The sequence below is a fragment of the Castor canadensis genome, chromosome 1 (genome assembly GCF_047511655.1).
Source record: "Castor canadensis chromosome 1, mCasCan1.hap1v2, whole genome shotgun sequence".
NCBI classification, from domain to species: domain Eukaryota; kingdom Metazoa; phylum Chordata; class Mammalia; order Rodentia; family Castoridae; genus Castor; species Castor canadensis.
The window spans coordinates 148243966-148258805 of NC_133386.1; the positions used below are offsets into that span (position 1 = coordinate 148243966).

Below are 14840 nucleotides of genomic sequence, written 5' to 3' on the forward strand. Positions count from 1 at the left end.
CAATAGCAAGAAGAAAGTGGCTGGTGAGTGACATAAAGCCAGCCCAATGGAAGCTGGGGGCGGGCTTTAGACTTCCTATGCGGGTTGCGGGGCCTGGGGGCCGGGCGGCTGTTTCCTGTCCTGGTGCATGGTGGTCGGACGAAGGAATTGTTGGAAAATTTTCTCGGAGGTTCGTATATAAATGTGTTTTTACCCAGTGTGCATTATTCTTCGCCCGGCCGCCGCCCTTAGCGCGGCGGCGCGGGCCCAGTTGGGCCCGAGCTCTTGGCTCCCGCTTCTGAGCCTCGACCTCAGGCCCTGCCGATCCTACGTACGCCTCGGTACGGCGCTTGGGCAGAAGCGGAGTTTATTAATAACCCGCGGCCGCCACTCTGGGCGGCGGAGCTTTTCTCGCTGAGGAGTACCCCACCCCCCCCAACCCCGTGTCTGCGCGCCGCACCCTGCCTGTTCCCCTCAGGGGACCTCGGAGGGGAGGGAGAGACAGAGGGGAGGGTGGAGCCCGCGGAAGCTGGCGGCGTTTCTCCGCCTGACCTTCGCGTGGAGCGCGTCCCCCGGCGCGCCGAGGCGAAGCTCCTTGGGCCCGGCCCGCGGTTCGCACCAGGCCCCAGCAGGGGCGCCGGCGGCCGGGCTGCCCGAGGGCCGGCCCGGGTCCTACCTGCACATGGCACCCAGGATTTCCTCCCACTCGGATCGCCGACAGATTTCTCCTGTCCTTCCCGTTGCTTTTTTTTTTTTTTAACTCGAATATTAGAAGTTTGCAATTTGTCATTTTCCCCTTTTCCATATTTTGGCCAAAGATTAAACAAACCATTATAGTCCCATTATGATAGTCCCTTGTAATGATTTACTGTGAGACAACCAATTTTTGTTCACTCTCCTCTTTTTGAACACTTTTCCCCCTTTGGCTGTACTCAGTTTTTAAAAATAAGGACTATCCATTATTTGCCAGCCCATTATTTGTTTAAAGTCAGCTTCTGCCTTTGTTTTGGAAGCATCTGAATCAGCTGGCATAGCCAAGGAGGCATGCGGTGAGAAATTGTTGATTCTAGGTTGTGGTCGGCTCTGTCTTTAATCCTACTAGATAGAAGGTCCGTGTGTTCTGCTGTAGTTGACCAAAAAAATTGTACAATACTTAATACTTTTTTCTTGCTTAGTACATGTACTAAGTTCATGAAGTGTCTTGAGTGTGACAAGATCACCCCAAAGCATCAAGAAGATGCATAATTTTGTCTAGATGTATTTTGACTATTCTGAAATTCTGTAATCATTTGGCTCTCTACAAATACATCTCCCACCTGTACTTTTTAACAATATCAGCCTTATTGACACAATGTACATACTTTACATGTCATTTAAACTGTAAGGTGATTTTTAATTTTTATATTCAAAGTTTTATATATGTATATTTCGGTACTGGGATTTTCACTCAAGGCCTCACTCTTGCTAGGCAGGTGCTCTGCCACTTGTTCCACTCCACCAGCCCTGTTTTGTGTTGGGTATTTTCTTTCTTTTATCCTATTTTATTTTTTTTCCGGTATTGGGGTTTGAACTCAGGGCCTACACCTTGAGCCACTCCAATAGCTCTTTTTGTGAAGGGTTTCCTTGAGGTAGAGTCTCGAGAACTACTTCCCTGGGCTGATTTCAAACCTCGATCCTTCTGAGTGGCTAGGATTACATATGTTAGCCTGTAGGTGGCTCAAAGTTGTGCATTTTGTGTGCGTAAAACACCAGTTTCGTTTATGCATCACCACAGTCAGGTTTAGAATATGTTCATCTCTGCCCAAAACGCTCACCACCAGTTACTCCCCATTTCCTCCCAGCCCCCAAATCTATGCATTTCTGAACCTTTCCAATAAATAGAATCAGGCGTGTGTGATCTTTTTTGTGACTGGCTTCTTTTGCCTAGCTTAGTATTTGCCAGTTTGTTCATATCATAGCAGTACTTCATTTAATTAGTACTTTCATTTTTCCATTATGTACATGGACATACATATTTTATTTTTCCATCTGTTAATGAATGTTTGCATTGTTTCCACTTTTGTGCTGTTATGCATACTGTTTCTAAACATTTATGTACAATTTGTTGTGTGGACATAGGTTTTATGTCTCTGTTCAGTCTTTTAAAGAAACTCAGGCTGGGGATATAGCTCAGTGGTTGAGTGTTTGCTTAGTATGGGTAAGGCCTTGGTTTGATCCAGTACCACAAAACCAAAACAACAAAAAAACTATCAAACCTTTTCACAGTGGCTAAACCATTCAGGGTTCTAATTTCTCCATGTTCTTGCCAACACTTGTTAATACCAGGTTCGTTTGCTTTTTGTAACCATCCTAATGGGTATGGTGTCTTGTGGGTTTGACTTGCATTTCTCTGGTGGCTAATGATGTGCATTTGTTCATGTGCTTACTGGCCGTTTGTATATCTTTGGGGAAATGTCTATTTGTATCCTTTTCCCATTTGAAAGATGGATTGTCATTTTTTTATCATTGAGTTGTGTGTATTCTTTAGGTACTTTAGGTAGGAGTCCCTAATCAGATAGATGGGGGGGCGGGGCAGGAGGTGAGAGGTTGAGACATAGTCTCTCCATAGCTCAAGCTAACCTTGAACTTGAGTTCCTTCTTACCTGTCTCCCAAGTGCTGGGATTACAGACCTGCCCTACTACAATGGGCTCTAAGCTACCCCCCTTTTGGGGGGGGGGCAGGTAATAGGATTTGAACTCAGGGCCTCACATAGGCTCTCCAGAGCTATTTGCCTGGGCTGGCTTCAAACTGTGATCTTCCTGATATCTGCCTCCTGAGTAGCTAGGATTACAGATGTGAGCCTCTGGTGCCCAGCTTTAAGTGCTTTCTAGAGTGTTGGGATATTGACATAAAGGTCCAGTGTGTCCTTCATAGAAGTACGACCCTGCTGATTAGAGCAAGCGATTAACTGTTACTCATTATTTTCAATATATGTACAGCTTGTGATCATTTAAGGAGAACTTCATGAGTCCTCAGGTTTTCATTATTTAGTTTTGACGTTTTATCTAGAGTTTTTATTTTTTGTTTGGAAGGGGGGCTGGTGTTTAAAACTGAGGTTTTACCTAGTTCTGAATCCTTTTGCTTCTGATTTTATTTCAAGACAGTAGTATTTGAAAGAGTTGGGTTGTATATGTCATTGCTCCTTTCTCCATTTAATCTGCATTAAGGAAGAGCTTTTGTGAGACAGTAATTTAAAAGTGTGTTGTCAACTGAAGTGATTTTGTTAAGTGGATTTAGATTGAGAAACCACTCTCTCATAGAAAAATAGTTTTTTAATACTTTGAACACTTTTCTCCACACTTTCTCATGAACCTAATCCCATTTTAAAACTATGCTGCAGTGAGAACTCTATACCCCATGGAAATACTTTTCCATTAATATGTAGACACAGACATTTAACTTATAACTATAACTAAATACATTTATACATGATTAATATCATAATATATTAATTACATTTGATACTATTTCTTGAAATTTTTAATTGATTACTAGCATAAAATGTTAATTTTCTTTTTTTTTTTTTAAGTACTGGGGCTTGAACTCAGGGCCTCATGCTTGCTAGGCAGGCACTCTACAACTTGAGCCACTCTGCTAGCCCAATTTTCAAAGTGAAATAATAATAAAAATCTAACTACATTTCTTGTACTTAAAATTGCAGTCCCATTTATGCAGCATTTAACTCTGGCTAGGCACTGTGTTAAGTGATTTGTTGGGCATTTTACGGTAGTAGCTGGGACCACACACATTCACAGTCATGCCCAGCTTAATAACCTACAAGATCAGTAACCTACTGTGTTAGACTTCTCATAGCTGTGGCAGAATACCTGACATAATCAAAAGGAGCCAGAACATATTTTGATTCAAAGTTCTAGCGGTTTCAGTCCATGACTGGCTGGCTCCATCATTTATGGGCCATGGTGATGCAGAACATCATGGTGGAAAGGAAAGACAGCAAAGTTTCTCAGTAAATGGTAGGTAGAAAGCAGAGAGAGACAGACATGCAGACAAACAGACACAAGAAGGGGCTAGGGACAAGGTATATCTTTCCAGGGCATGTTCCCCAGTGACCTTCCTCTAGCTAAGCCCTACCTACCAGTAATGCCATCATATTATTAAATCATCAAGAGATTAATCCATTGATGAGATCAGAGCCCTTAAGGTCCAACCATTTTCTAAAACCCTATATTGGTGGCAACCAAACTTAATACTTGAGCCTTTTGAGGAAACACTTCAGATTCAAGCCATAACATTCTGCTCCTGGCTCCCAAATGCTTATGGCCATCTCACAATGCAAAATTCATTTAGTCCAACTCTTAAGAGTTCCCAAAGTCTCAGTAGTTCCAGCATTGCTCAAAAGTCCAAGTGCAAAGTTTCCTCTGAGACTTAAGAAAACTCAGTTGTGAGTGCTTGGAAAACTAAAAACAAGTTATGTACTTCGAAGATACAATGGTGAGTCAGGGTACACAGTCCCATACCAAAGAAGAGGAATAGAAAAATAGCAAGAAAGAACTGGAGCAAAGCAAGGCTGAAATTCAGCAGGACAGACATGAAGTCCTGTAGCTCCATGTCTGCTATATGGAGCAGATGGCATTAGGTAAGGGCCAGAGGGCTTGGGCAGCCCTCCCCTGTGGTTTTATTGTTCTTGTTTTATTTTTCGAGGGTGGCACCACCAAGACAAGGACCAGGAGGATGAGGAGCCTTCTCTTTGACCCCCCCCGCCACTTCCCAGACCCTGTCCCCAGTGGAGTGGCTGCCCCTGCTGTATTGCAACCCACATGGCCTTTTTCCTGGGCCAGCTCTCTTGGCTGCCTGAGCTCTTGACAACATCAGGCATTGCCCTTGGGCTGCCTGCAGAGAATCAGACCCTGCTATACATTATCTGGACTCCTGTCTTTCCTTTGACTCAGAGTGTTGTATTTGTTTGTTTTTGGCAGCACTAGGGTTTGAACTGAGGGCCTTATATTTGCTAGGCAGGTACTCGTACCACTTGAACCACTCCATCAGTCCCCTGGCTTTCCTTTAAAATTTGGTTTGAGACCTCCATAAGCCCATAACTGTTGCATTCTGCTTGTCTGCAAAACCAGCTCACATGGGCAACAACAAAGTCTGCTGCCACCTCAAGCAGTGACTGGACCCACCTGTTACATGACAGTAAACCATTTCTGAGTGCCTAGGCAGTTAAGCATGATGAAATGAACCCTGGAGGAAAAAACTTCCTAGGCAGCCCTGGTGGAGCTCTCTTCTAAAGGGAAAGGGCTTCTGTAGCTGGCTGAATCACCAAACTGTTCCAAATTCCTCCTGCAAACCTGTTCCAAAGACTTCTGAGCTATATTATCAGGAACAGATGCTTCACTTTCTGCTACCAATTATCTGTGTTAGTTAGCTTATTGTCACTGTGGTAGATACTGGAAAGAAATGCTTTAAAAGGAGGAAAGATTTGTTTGGGCTCACAGTAAAAGAGGTGTGTCAGTCCATGGTTGGCTAACTCCATCATTTCTGGGCCATGGTGAAGCAGAACATCATGGCAGAAGGAAGTGGAATCCAAAAGATTCCAGGAATCTGGAAAGAGAGATGGCCAGGTGGCCAGGAATCCAAAAGAGAGTAATCCAGAGACAAGCTATGTCTTTCCAGGGCCTGCTTCTAGTGATCTATTTCCTCCACCTAGGCACCACCTCCCAGTAATACCATCGTATTATGAATGCATCCAGAGACTTTTAAAGCCATGAAAATAAAACATAGTAATTTTTTTTAACTTACAGAATGTACAAAGTAAAAATTGAAAGCCCCAGTGTTGGGGATGAGCTCAAGGACAGACCATTTACCTAGCATACACAAGGCCTTGGATGGGATCCCCAGCACTGCAAAAAACAATAGCAGTAATAATTGGAAGTCTTTTCCTCATTCCACCCTCATCTCCTAGTCCTATTCCAGGGAAGAAACCATTTGAATTTTTAAATGTGCAAGTTTGTGCTGATACACATACATTTTTTAAAACACAAATGGAGTCACTCCATGTATACTCTTCTGCAGCTTGCTTTTTCCTCTATCATAGACATGTTTTTCACCATTTTATTTAGATCTGTCTTATTATTGATTGATTGCTGCACTGGGTAGATTGTCTGCTTCATATGTATGAGGCCCTGAGTTGAATTCCCAGCAACAAAAAAAGAAAAGAAAAAGTGAGCAACAATTGTAGACTGGAAGTTTTTCCCTGTCCTGTGTCATTTATCACTTGTTTAGGTGAGGGGAGAAAGAATCATTGTAGACTTGTAGATGGGCACTTTTACTTGAGCTATAATAATATATATACATGTTTTTAATCGATGTATTACAGATCTGTGTTTTTAAATAAAGAGTTCATGCTAAACTCTGGGGGAGCTTTTCATAAATGGGCATACTTACTCATTGAGAATCCCACAGAAATTACTATTTAAAGAAAATATACTAGGACTTGTCTGTTATTAAAACTCTTTAGAGCTAAGGATGTAGCTCCGTGGCAGAGCACTTGCCTAGTTTAGAAGAGCCCCTGGGCTCATTCCCCATCACTGCAAAGAAAAAAAAAAGGGGGAGGGGGTGATCATAAACACAAATTATTGATTTGTTTTAATTTTTTAATTTATTTTGCAGTCCTGGATAGAACTCAAAGCCTCACACGTGCTAGGCAAGCACTCTAGCACTGAGCTCTATCCCTAGCCTCTTTTTTGGTGTTAAGGATCCAACCCAGGGCTTTGCTCATGCCAAGCACTCAGCTGCATTCCCAGGCTGTAATCACTTTTTGTAATTTGTTTTTTGTCTTCCTTTAGAGGCCAAAAACACCTCCAAAAGGATAATTTTTAGTATATCTTTTTATTATGTACTTTAATGAAATTTTTATGAGCAGTTCTTTGCATATAAAAAGTACTTATTGCTTTGGGGGTTTTTTTGGCGGTACTGGGAACTTGAACTCAGGGCATCACACTTGTTAGGCAGGCATTCTACCACTTGAGCCACTCCACCAGACCATATTTACAGTTTTTAAGGTAAGATTGTGGTGGTGGCTACTGGTTTTTTTGTTTGTTTGTTTTTAATTACACTTAAGCAAAAGAAATTGAAGAGCGTGGTGTGGTGGTACATGTCTACAACTCCAGTACTGAGGAAGTACACACACACACATAAAATGTGATCAGTGTTTATGATAGGGCTATAGAAAGAGCATCATGGGAAGTACATTCTGACCCTTAGTTGTTAAAACTTCATGGAACCTGAGACCAGAAGAATTTAGCCAGATACAAAGAGGAGTTAGGAGGAGATGGTGTGATACCACCGTACAGTGGTCTAGATGCCAGAGGCACCATGGGCTGTTTGTTTTGAGTATGGTAAATAATCCACTAGCTCACCTAAGAGCTTCTGAGCAGATGGTTAGAAGGTGAACTTCACCACTTCTGTTGTGATGGTAAAATCATCATTCTTCCTTTCTGAACTTCATTTTCTTCATATAAGAAATTGGGATGAAATGGTACTTATTTCATAGGATTGCTTAGGAGGATTAAACGAGTTAGCAATGTCTGGCAAATAGTAAATATGTAAAAGATAGTTAAAATTATAACTTATTCACTATATATTAGTCTTATTAGCATTTTATTAGCATTGAGTGATAATAGGTATTGGGGAGATTGTGACCTAAGCAAGAATGAAGCTGGGTGCCAGTGGCTCATGCCTGTAATCTTAGCTATTCAGAAGCATTGCAGTTCGAAGCCAGCCTGGGCAAATAGTTCGAGAGACCCTATCTCAAAAATACCCAACCCAAAAAAGGGCTGACAGAGTGGCTCAAGTGATAAAGAGTGCCTACTCCCCAGCACCACCAAAAAGAAAAAAAAGAAGAAGAAGAAGAAGAATGTAGAGTTGTAGAGTAACCAACTTGTCCTGATTTGCCCAAGGCTATCCCGGTTTATTTTTGTGTCAGACAGGAAGGTTTTGTTTTCTCTCTGTGCTGGGGATGGAACCCAGAGCAAGATAGGTGAGCAGTCTACCACTGAGCTACATCCACAGTCCTTCCCAGTTTGCTCGTTTGATTGATAGGTTTTGTGATGCTGGGAAGGGTACCTGGGGCCTCATGCATGCTAGGCAAGTGCTACTAACCTACGAGCCCAGCTCTATTCCAGTTTGAAACTGAAAGTGCTCCTCCCCCCCAAAAAAAAAAAAAAAACCCTATTTATTTCATGTCCTGGGCATCTCCTTAGTGTTGGGCAAGCCAGAAGAATTATTAATTACCCTATTAGAAAAGTTATTAGAGGCCAAATTATGATATTTTGACAATATGGGGACGTATTAAAGGTTTTGAAACAGAGCATGCTATTCTAAGATTTGAGAGCTCATGTACTGTGCTGTGAAAATTAGATTGGAGCAGGATAGAAGTGGATTTTAGGAGGCTGTTTGAATCAAGTGGGTGATGGTAGCCTGAATTAAGGTAGTGATCAGAGAAGTGGCCAGATTTGACAGATGTTTAGGTAACAGAGTTGATAGTTCCTTTTGTTTGTTTGTTTGTTTGTTTGGTAAGACTGGGGTTTTGAACTCAGGGCTTTATGCAAGTTGAAAGTTCTTAATGGTTGATTGAGCTGGTGCTTGTTTTTATCACTGAGGTGAAAATAGAAAAGGGAAACCATGTTGAGATGGAGGTGACTATGGACCATGTTGGTGAACCAGTAAGCAGTTGGATACAGTGGTCAGGAGGCCTTACAGAAAAGGTTAGACAGATTTTAGAGAGCTTTGAAGGTCTTTGAAGGAGTTGTGTTTTGTTTTGTTTTGGGGTACTCGGGCTTGAACTCAAAGCATATACCTTGAGCCACTCTACCAGCCCTTTTTTTGTGAAGGGTTTTTCGAGATAGGGTCCGTGAACTCTTTGCTGGGGTTGGCTTTGAACCACTAGGATTACATTCAGACATGAGCCACTGGCGCCCAACTTGGGTTGGTTTTTGAGACAGAGTCTTATATAGCTCAGGCTGGCCCCAAACTTCTTATCCTCCTGCCTTTGCTTCCCAAGTGCTTGGATTATCAGTGTATACCATCATGCCCAGCTGAGGGAGATTTTTCTTTTTGGCAGTACTGGAGTTTGAGTCAGGTCCTTGAGCTTGCTAGGCAGGCACTCTGCCAACTTGAGCCAAGCTCCCTGCCCTTTTTTGCTTTGTTTTTAGGATAGTGTCTCCTGGTAACTTTGCCTGGACGGGCCTCAGACTCTACTCTCCTACTTACGCCTTCCTCTGTAACTGGAATTATTTAAAAAAAAAACAACAAAAAACAAAAACTTCACCATGCCTAGCCTCAGACTTTAGCCTCCTACTTCTGCCTTCCTTTGTAGCTGGGATTATTAAAAAAAAAATCAAAAACATGCCTGGCTCATTTGTTAAGATGGGGTCTTGCTAACTTTTTACCTAGGCTGGCTTCAAACTGTGATCCTTCCAACTCCGTCTCCTGGTAGCTGGGATTAGAGTCGTGAGCCACCCTTCACAGCCTGAAGGAGATCTTTGAAATCACAGATACAGTTTCTCAAAAAGAAAGTACATAGATTGAAAAAAGAAAAAGCAAGCAAAATTAGAACCTAGTGGTTCCTCGATATTTATTCCCACAGGAGAAATGGAGAAATTTTTTAAATTGGAAAGTAGCCTTCAATTTTTTTAAAGTTGTCAAAATTTGGTCTTTTTTTAGAACTTTAGGCACTCTACCACTTGAGCGACTCCACCAGTCATTTTTTGGATTGGGTATTTTTTAAGATAGGGTCTCTCAAACTCTTTGCCTAGGCTGACTTTGAACCACAATCCTCCTAATCTCTGCCTTCTGAGTGACTAGGATTCTAGGTGTGAGCCACTTGCTTCCAGCTTTTAGGACTTTTTTTTAAAATTTGAGGGCTGGGGTGTGGCTCAAGTGGTAGAATACCTGCCTAGCAAGTGGAAAACCCTGAGTTCAAACCCCAGTAGCCATAAAAAAAGAGGTATAATCATCATACAATAAAATACATAGTTTTTGAGTGTTCAATTTAATGAGTTTGGACAGTTGTATACAACCAGGTGGTCATCAGTTAAAGAAGACATGAGGGGCAGGCATGTAGCTCAGTGGTGGAATACTTGGCTAGCATACCCAAGACCCTGGGTTCTATCCCCAGCACCACCAAATGTGTGTGTGTGTGTGTGTGTGTGTGTGTGTGTGTGTGTGTGTAAATATACACACATATACAGAGAGAGAGAGAAGCACATACATTTCCACGACTATAGAAAATCCCTTTGTTCTCGTTTGTGTTCAGTGTCTGCCCTTGAAATCACTACCATAATAGATCTCCCATCTAGTAGATTAATTTTCCCTGTTCTTGGAAGTAACGTTAATAGAATTATATAGTATATATTATATTGTGTCTGGTTTATTTCCCATGTAATATTTTTGAGATTCACCAGTGTTCTTGTTTTGTTTTTGTTTTTTGAGCCAGGGTCTTGCTATGTAGCCCAAGTTGACCTAGAACTTGACATTTTCCTGTCTGTGTCTCCCAAGTGCCAGGATTATGCACACATAACACCATCTCAGTCTTATCAGCTTTTTGCCTGTACAGTGGTTCTTTCTCTGTTGCTGTGTAAGTAATATTCCATTGTGTAGATTTATCACAACTTATTTATCCATTGTTTTCTTGATAAACATTTGAATTCTTTTTAGTTCAGAACTATTATGAATAAAACTGAACATTCTTGTGGAAATCTTTTCGTGGATGTATATTTTTATTTCTCCTGGGTCAATCCTATAGATAGCCCTGGAATTTAATGTTCAAGTAGAGGTGATTAGTGACCCTTCAGAGCAATTGCAAAACAGTTAAGGGCAGAAACCAGGTGGTAATGAGAAATGAGAGAAAGTATTCTTTTTTTTTTTTTCCTTTAGTGCTGGGCTTAGGCACTGAGCCACACCCCAGCCCTCTGGAAGTATTCCCAAAAACAACATTTAAAGAAATCTAGCCATGGGGTTGGGGATGTGGCTCAAGTACTAGAACACCAGCCTTAATAGCTCTAGGTCCTGAGTTCAAACTCCCAACACCACCAAAGAGAGAGAGGTTAAAAAAAAAAAAAATAGGAGAAATCTCCCCATGATGAGGAGGAAAGTGAGACTAGTAGCTGAGTGAGAATCTCGCTTATTTTATTTCACTTAATTTTTAGGGGGTGGGGAGTGGGACTGGGGTTTGAAGTCGGGGTTTTGTGCTTGCAAAGCACATAATCTGCCACTTGAGCCACACCTCCAGTCCATTTTGCTCTGGTTATTTAGGGGATGGGGTCTCATTAACTAGTCCGGGCTGGCCTTGAACTGCCATCCTCCTGATCTCAGCCTCCCAAAGTCATTAGCATTATAGGCCTGAGCCACCGACACCCAGTTTTGATTTTATTTTTATGTTTTCTAGGTTACTAATGGGAAGGAACTTGGGTAGAGGGCTTGTTTGTAGAGCAGACCCTGAGACCCCCAGAGACTGGTGAAATTCTGGAAACAGAACGGGGGTGTAGCTTCAGGTTAGATCTTGTGGGGTGGTATGGGGGAGATTCAGAACACCCTGGAGGGATTCGTCTCACTTATGGGAAGGCAGTCTGACAGGAAAGGAGCAGGAAATGCTGTGTGGAATGCAGTCAAGCGAAAGGCTTCTCAGGAGCTGCTCTCACATGACTCGTGTATTTTCTGTGAAATTGATTGATTTGCTGGCCGTGGGATGTGGGGAAGGGACAGCAGGAGTTTGAAACAAATGCAAAGTATTTTAAATATGAAGAAACAAGTTTGTGGGACAGCTTTGGAGATGTTGAGGAAGTTGGAAGAGCCCAAAACTTCCTGGCCTTTCAGGACTATGTTTTAACATAATGAGATAAGTTACTGGATCTGAAAAATTACCCACACGAGCAATTATTTCTGATTAGAGGTATATATTTTAACTTCTCTTTTGTAGTTTCTTGTTCACTATGCTTTTACAACAAGGTCTACTTTGGTAGAAATGTTAAAATTTGTGTGTCATTAACTTTAAATGGTCTGACAATGCTTTGCTTTCCTTACCCATGACAAGATTAGAAATTTGGGTAATAAAATTTTAACATGTACACTGTTCATTTTGAATAAAGTACAGTGTAGAATCACAATTTTGAAATGGCATGGTTTTTAACAGAACACCTTCGGAAGTGGTGTTTGGAATATGTCAGAACATCTCTTTTCTCTGCTGCTTCTATTCCTCAAACCAGGGTATACTTACCAAGCTGCCCTGTGCAGGTGTGTTCTTATTGTTAGCTGTATTGTCAGTGCTACTTTCCTGAGGCTTAAGACAGTTTTTGTACTCCTACTCTGCGTATCAAGTGAAATTTCATTTTTAAAAACATCTTTTGGTGGTATTCAGGGTTGAAATCAGGACCTCCAGCTTGCTCTACCATGCCCTCAGCCCTCACATTGGTTATTGTTGAGACGGGGTCTCACTTTGTGTCCAGTTGGGCCCAGACCGTGATCCTCCTGTTTGTGCTTCCTCATGTAACTGGGACGACAGGTACACACCACCACACCTATCCATTGGTTGTGATGGGGTCTTGCAAGCTTTTTCCCCAAGCTGGCCTGAAACCACAATCCTGCCAAATCTCAGCCTCTTGAGATCCTCCCAGACTCAGCCTCCTGCATAGCTGGGATGACAGGCACATGTCTCAGCACCCAGCCACTGGTTGAGATGGGGTCTCAGGAACTTTTTAGCATACTGGCCCTGAACTGCAGTCCTCTGATCTCCACCTCCTGAGTAGCTAGGATTACAGTCGTGAGCCACCACACCCAGCTTCATCTTTTTTTCCAGATACCTTTTACATCCTTAGCGATCTGTGGCTCACAAATATTTGTAGCTTTTGTTTCGTATGCATCATTCTTTGTTCTCAAGTGCTGTATTTTTCTTCAAAGGTCGAAAATGTTGTTAGCCCAAATCAATCGGGATTCTCAGGGAATGGCAGAGTTTCCGGGAGGAGGAATGGAGGCTCAGCACGTCACCCTGTGCTTGACAGAAGCGGTGACCGTGGCAGGTGAGCAGTCCAGTTGACGGATCGTGTGGGCCTGGAAACGCCATTTGCCTTAAGGAAAACTAATAGCACTGTGTTTACTTTTCTGTTCCTCGTTTAGTTAGAAGCAACACAAGCTGAGCACTCTCTGTGAGCATTTTTTTGTTTTGTTTTGCTTGGCAGTACTGAGGGTTCAACTTAGGGCTCTGCACTTGCTAGCAGGTGCTCTGCCACTTGAGCCAGACGCTTAGCCCTTTTTTCTTCAGTTATTTTTTGAATGGGGTCTCACATTTTTTTCCTGGACTACAGTCCTTCTATTTACACCTTCCTCATAGCTGGGATGACAGGTGCAAGCCACCACACCCAGCTTTACTGGTTGAGATAGTATCTCACTAGTCTCAAACCACCATCTTCCTGAGCTCCGCCTCCTGAGTAGCCAGTGTTACAGGTGTGAGCACCGTGCCTGGCCCTTCTGTGATCGTTTTTAATTTGGTAGGTAAGGTAGGACAGGGAAATATTTTTTATAAATGCTTTTTAAAAGTATTCTGTTGAGTCTCTTTAAGAGTTAGCCATGCTGCCTTTTACCTAATTTTCTTTTTTTTTTTTTTTTTTTTTGGTGATACTGGGGTTTGAACTCAGGGCTTCATGCTTGCTAGGCAGTTGCTCTACCACTTGAGCCACTCCATCAGCCCTGTTTTTTAAATTTAATTAGCATGCACTTATGAGAGTTATCTAAAGAAAGTAATTTTGTTTTATAATAGATGGTGACAATTTAGAAAATATGGAAGGTGTAAGCTTGCAAGCAGTAACTCTTGCAGATGGCTCTACTGCTTACATACAGCACAATTCTAAAGGTATGTGCCTCACACACAGTCAGTTGGTTAACACCAGTGATTTATAACCACAGAATTGGAGCCCCTAGTAACTTTACCTCCTTTTCAGTCTCTCCTAAAGATGCTATATTGCATTTGATAATTTTAAATTATTTCAATTTAACTTAAGTTCTGTTTCAATAATTTGGGAGCATCCTTTGAGATATTTGGAAAATAGTCTGGGGTATCAAAATTAATGGAAGAGAGCAGGGTGGGGAGTATCTCTGACCTATTTCTAATAAGACCTTTCTTGCTTCTTTACTTCAAGTGATTATTTCCTGTTTTTATAAAACCCAAGAATAAAAACATTTGGTTTCATTTAAATAACATTGTCTCTGAATTGACATTTAATTAATTTGTGCAAGAAAATAGCCCAGTTCTAAAACTCTTTGTTTTTATGGAACCCTACTAAGCACACGTGTACATAGGCAAGGGTCTACATAGCCCTCAGGGGCAAGAGTGACAACTAACTTCACATACCCTGACATGTCTGTTCTGCTTCCCCATGGTAAGGGTCACTGATCCTAAGTGGTTCTGAAACATACACCGAGGTTCACCTCATGTGGCTGCTGTGATGAGCCACTCTTCCTCTTGAACTCATCTGATTGAAAATTGGAGGGGAGGAAGGATGGCTGAGGGAGGATTTTTTGCTTTCTATAGGATCACTGGATGTGTTATTGAATTGCCCAGAACATTGAGGGAAGAATCAAGATGAACATGAGCTTAAGTAGTGTATGTTTTTATAGTTGATATCATTTTGAAATTGTATAAAGTTTTAAAATTTTGCTTATGCTGATTTATTGGCTTGAATCTTTTATTACAGATGGAAGACTCATCGATGGCCAGGTTATTCAATTGGAAGATGGTTCTGCTGCCTATGTTCAACATGTACCCATACCTAAAAGTAGTAAGTATTTAATATACAACACAGGATGGGGC

General features: G+C 41.9%; 1 protein-coding gene across 2 annotated transcripts in view; it reads left to right on the forward strand.

Annotated features, from left to right (window-relative positions):
• Positions 1–77: 77 nt before the first annotated feature.
• Positions 78–14840, forward strand: part of Znf143 (zinc finger protein 143) — a 56670-nt gene continuing 41907 nt past the window's right edge. For both annotated transcript variants that reach the window (XM_074041125.1, XM_074041127.1), the window contains exons 1-4: positions 78–169; positions 12935–13053; positions 13791–13883; positions 14725–14808. In XM_074041125.1, the coding sequence (XP_073897226.1) occupies positions 78–169; positions 12935–13053; positions 13791–13883; positions 14725–14808 (388 nt within the window). The remainder of the gene's footprint in view (positions 170–12934; positions 13054–13790; positions 13884–14724; positions 14809–14840) is intronic.